Source organism: Panicum hallii, chromosome 9 (assembly GCF_002211085.1).
Source record: "Panicum hallii strain FIL2 chromosome 9, PHallii_v3.1, whole genome shotgun sequence".
Classification (NCBI taxonomy): Eukaryota; Viridiplantae; Streptophyta; class Magnoliopsida; order Poales; family Poaceae; genus Panicum; species Panicum hallii.
In genome coordinates this window covers 64,123,457-64,128,412 of record NC_038050.1, presented here as the reverse complement: position 1 = coordinate 64,128,412, position 4,956 = coordinate 64,123,457, and the positions used below count along the sequence as shown (strand labels likewise).

At 60.6% G+C, this 4,956-nt stretch overlaps 1 protein-coding gene across 1 annotated transcript; it reads right to left on the bottom strand.

Moving 5' to 3' along the window:
* Positions 1-514: 514 nt before the first annotated feature.
* Positions 515-3,329, bottom strand: LOC112875972. Its single transcript, XM_025939986.1, has 3 exons — positions 3,184-3,329; positions 2,325-2,791; positions 515-2,220 (listed from the first exon to the last, which is right to left on the bottom strand). Exons 1-3 carry the CDS (start codon positions 3,244-3,246, stop codon positions 894-896), a joined length of 1,857 nt encoding a protein of 618 aa, XP_025795771.1. The 5' UTR covers positions 3,247-3,329; the 3' UTR covers positions 515-893.
* Between the last annotated feature and the right edge of the window lie 1,627 nt (positions 3,330-4,956).

Genomic DNA, 4,956 nt, shown 5'->3' with positions numbered 1-4,956 from the left:
GACCACACGGACGCGAGCGGGGAGAGCCGGGGAAAGTGAAAAGCTTGGGTCCCCGGCGCCAGGGATTTTATCCACGAGCCCCACGACCACCGGGCGCCGGTGAAAACGGGATGGCTTTCCGCTTGCTTGCAAAAGCGGGCAGCAGGCGCCGAGAACCGAGGGGCATCTAGTCTGCCACCACGCTAGATCGCATCGCGTCGATAGTTCCGACCTCTCTCCCCCTCTCTCTCTATCCACAAGCGCATCGCAAGGCCGCTGAAGATGGCAGAGGGGGGTGGACCGGGGCAGCAGAGTCCCAAGCGATCGAGGGGCGCCACCCCGTCCCCGCACTCTGAACGCGTTGGCCGGATGCGAATGCGACCCGGGGAAGAGATGGTGAAAACAAAGGCAGAAACCACAGAGCAAAATCGCAATGATGCTAACGCAGCGCAGGCAGCAGTGGAGCTTACTGAGGGCAGTGTGATCATGGGGCTGAGTGCAGATTCTGGACTCGGGAGTAAAAACCATCGGCAAGGGAAAAAGACTGTACACGGCAGTAACCGGAGCCGGTTTCAGCGTAAAACCTGCAGGAGATAACAACGGCGAGGTACAAGGGCAGAACCAACAGCACTGCAACAACTCGAATTCATGAAGATGCAGCCAAAATTTACCGTCCACTAGCTCCCCTCATCCTGCATCCGAGCATTTTTTTTCTCTCTCTCGCCGTTTTTTCCTTCTTCCCCTCCGATTCCAATTCCACCTCCCCAACTGTACACCAAGCGAGCTGGACGACCAAACAATTCAAACCCATCACCCCTTTCCCGCCACCTCGCTGGATCTCACGTTCCCATCCCGTCTCCGTCTCGGTGCACGCCACGTCGCACATGTCATGTGTCTGCGTCCGCGGCGTGCCATCAGCAGCTCATCGCCTCGCACTTCACCGGGAGGGCGCGGTCGAACCCGCCGCCGCGGGACAGCAGGGTGCCCACCACCGCCATGTCGCGGCAGAACACCCCCTGGTACACCGGGGCCGTCGACGTCACGGCCGCCGGCGCCTTCGCCATCGCCGGAGCGGCCGCCACCTTGGGCTTCGGTTTCGCCTTCGGCGCGCGGCCTGGTGGGCTCCTTGGACGGGCGGCCACCGTGTTCGTGGGTTTCTCCGGCACGGGCTGTTGTGGTTCCTGCTTCGCGGCTTCCTGCTTGGCCGCCAGCGCGGCGGCCGCGGCTGCCGCGGCGGCGTCCTTCGCCCTCTGCCTCTCGGCAGCCTCCTCGTCCAGCACGGCGGACATGACGAACGAGTAACCCTTCTGCAGCATCCGGTACAGCAGCAGCGCCGACATGCGAGCCTGGTCGCGCACCGCCTCGAGGTCGCGGTGCTCGTCCACGAGCTCCAGGCGTTCCCCGAACACCACGGCGCGGTCCGGCTTCAGCTTCAGGGAGAGCAGCAGGTGCGCGCGTTCCAGCTCGGAGCGCGTGCAGCCGCGCCGCACGCCCAGCAGCAGGTAGTAGTCGATGTTGCACGCCTCGCCGGCGGCGACGCGGGTGCGGAGCCCCTGGATGCGGGCGGTCAGTTTGCGGTGAGCACCGGCGATCTCGCGGTACCGGACGCCGCCCTGCGGCCGCCACCGAGGCCCAGGGAGTTTACCGTCCCGGAGCGCAGCGTCGTAAAGGAGTTTCAAGTGGTCAAGGTCACGGAGGCAATCGGCAAGCGCGCCCACGGACTGGAGAAGGTCGGCGCGGGCACGGAGCGCCGGGATGTAGGCGGGGTCCAGAGCGAGCGCGCGATTGCAGTCCGCGATGGCGTCCGCCGGGCGGCCACCGGCCTGGAACGCGGCAGCACGGCCGACGAGGCACGCGGCGGCGAAGGGGTGCGGCAGCACGCCACGGCGTGCCTCGAGGATCTTGGTGAAATGGCGGACAGCCTCGGCCGGCAGTCCTGCGTCCAGCGCGGCCATGGCAGCCGCGCGGCGGCGAAGCAGGAGCTTAACGTGCGCCAGCAGCTGGGACACGGCCTCTGATTCCATGGCCGGGATAATGAACGCCGAACCGGACTTGGACGTTTTCCCCGACGGAACGGTGGCGACAGCGGCGGCGGCGGCGGACGACGAGAAGCTGTCGTCGGACCAGCACACGCTCTCGCGGCGGAACGCCGCTGACGCGAGGCGGCGGCCGGTCTGGAGCAGCACCATGGCGTCCTCTATGAGGCCGAGGTGGAAGCAAGCTTGGCCCAGGACCAAGTACCTGTACGCGAGCATTAAACCATCAGGAAATCGGCAGCATTTGTCAAATCAAGAAATCATCAGCCTCGCAGAGTCTGAACTTAGCAAATGTCCAAGGTTTCGTACCTCCATTGGGTGTCCTTGTTGGGGTTCTTGGAGAGGCCGGCAAGGACGCGGCGCTTGAGCTCGGAAATGTCGAAGCAGCGGAAGGAACGGACGGGCCGAGCGTCAGGCTCGGCGTCGTCGGAGCGGTGGCGGTCGGGCGAGAGGAGCTTGGCACGGGAGATCGTGCCGAGGTCACCGGAGCCGGAGGACAGCAGCGACGCCGCCGCCGACGAGGAGGTGGAGGAGGTGTCGTCGCCGGAGCAGGCCTTACCGCAGCTGGGGATGTAGTCGCGGAGCATCTCGGCGACCTCCCGGTACCGGCGCAGCGCGAGGAGCGCGCGCGCCCGCAGCTCCAGAGCGGCCTCCATACGCGGCGACAGCTCCAGCGCCGCGTCCACCAGGCCGAGCGCCGCCACCGCGTCCCCGCCGCCGGACTCCGGCGCCGCCGCGAGAATCGCCCTCGCCTCCCGCAGGTACTTATCGATCACCTGGCCAAAAAACAGAACGGAAGCATTAGATTTCCGAACCAGAGGGTGTATTCTCCCCATGAACAGAGGAAGATTGACCAATCCGAGAGGACAAATCAAAGCAAACAAACCAAAACAGGACAAGCGGGCGGAATGCGCTGGAATCCAGCTGTTCTTGAGCGAAACAAACAAAAGGCGCGCACAGCGAGCTTCAAAGATCCAAACCGTTCTTCGCCGCGCCGGCATTTGGTTGGACGCCAAGGCCAGAAGTCAAAAGGCTCGATCTTGGCATCCGTGCAATACCAAGAAGAGGGCAGTTCTTGAATCCCAAGAAACATTCAAGGTGGAAACGGAACCCGACCCAGCTCAGAGAACGCAGGCGGCGCAGGAGGAGGACGGGAACCGGTACTGACCTTCCTGTTGCTGAGCAGCCACTTCCTCCTCTTCTCCGGTGCAGAAGGCGAGGACACCGCCATTGCCTCCCTCGCATCAATCGATCCCCGAAGGGAGGGCACCGGACGCAACCCGACACGCGGAGGGGAAGAGAGGGGGAGGCCGGAGGGGGGGGGGGGGGGAGGAGGAGGTTGGAAGGCCGGAAGGGCAATCGAGGCGAGGATGCGAGAGGAGAGAGGAGGTTATATATACCGGGGGTGGGCAATACTAGCTCCCAAATCTATCGCGCCCCGGCGCATTTCATAATCTTTTCCTGGGTTTGAATCGAGTGGGGAAGAAATGGGGGCGCGGAGGAATACAATGCGGAGCCAGACGGAGAAATGCCAGCTTTGACGGCACTGCGCCCCACTTCCTCCCCCTCGCTCGTCGCTGCTTTCCCTTTCAGAGAAAGCTTCGATCCCTCGCCATCCTAGCTGGCCAAGATGCCCGTCCAGCGACCCCCCTCAACGCTCCTCATCACAGGACCAGTAAAAAAAATAAAAGAAAGAGCCTCACAATTTCAAAATTTTAAAAGGTCTCGTGTAGGATGGCCAAGCTTTTAAAAGGGCGGAAATGAGTCGTGCTGCCCCACTACCAGCAGCCGCCCTCACACCCAACCATTTTAGTTTCTTTCCTCCTTTTCTTTTCTACCCTGCTATCTTTTCCATGATTCGTTTATTCGCTTACTTATTCTAGCTTATCAAGTTTTAAAAGCTCGGAAGGAGGATCACATTATCAATTTAACTAAAACCGAAAATCGCCGGCCCTCGAAGCTCTGTCAGCTCAGCCCACATGTTACACACGAACTTCGTTTTGTTCTTAGCTGCATTTGGCTGTCGCCAGTGCAAAGAAGCTCGGAGAGGAGAAATTACGCGTGGCCACCAACCAAATACAGCATCCAGGTTACAACTTGAACACCCGAAGGCGCAGATATGGAGCCGCGGCACTCATAAATACGGGGTGCCGCTACGTGAAGGCTGGCTCCCTTCATATCCGAGTCGGTGTACTTCCTGTCGAGTACAGGTACGTACTCAGATGTGTAGCGTATACTACGGGGGGGTGGGTGTGTGTGTGCGCGCAAACTGGAAAGGCAATAAATCCGTGTAAATATGAACAGCAGGTGGCCTTGCTTTCGGCAGAGACACGGCACCGGGGAGGCGGCTTCTTTTTTTTTGGACGCGGAAAAATACGGTACACGGTAGCCGCACAGCGACGCGTACAGTCTTACGTAGGAGAACCTGTGCATGGGTATAGTGTACGTGTACCTTTTTGAGAGCTCCTGTATATACGTGGAGGAGCGACTGGGGGGAGCAGGGAACAGGAAACGGTGTTAGCTCCGCGAGGCGACAAGAAACGGTCGCCGGAACCGGAGGTGTCGTGTGGTAAAACGGCGGCGTGCTTGCCGGCTTGGATGGGTGCCGCAGCTAGCTCGTGCCGGAGTGTTGAGAGCTTGTTGGAAATGATTAACCGAGAGACCTTTCTTATCCACATGACATCAGAAATTGTGTTGGGGATTAAAGTTCCAAAGCATGGGCATGGAGATCTCAGATCTCTTTTGCTTGGCACTGTGAGAAGTCTGGCATTTTCACAGTCCGCAGCGCTTACAGGCATCACCGCGGGTTGCGGCGTTGAGGAAGGCAAGAAGGCCCTGTTATTGTCGGACGCTGAACAGTGGGTAGCGAGCTTGTGCCGTGGCCGTGGCCATCTATTAATGTGGATAGCGTAAGAAAGGAAAATTGACTGACACGGCAGTG

Coding starts and splice junctions, on each gene's coding strand:
- LOC112875972 (XM_025939986.1), bottom strand. CDS start 3,246: ATGGCGGTGTCCTCGCCTTCTGCACCGGAGAAGAGGAGGAAGTGGCTG. Junction 2,792..3,183: donor GGCTGCTCAGCAACAGGAAG/GTCAGTACCGGT, acceptor TTTTTTGGCCAG/GTGATCGATAAGTACCTGCG. Junction 2,221..2,324: donor AACAAGGACACCCAATGGAG/GTACGAAACCTT, acceptor GCTCGCGTACAG/GTACTTGGTCCTGGGCCAAG.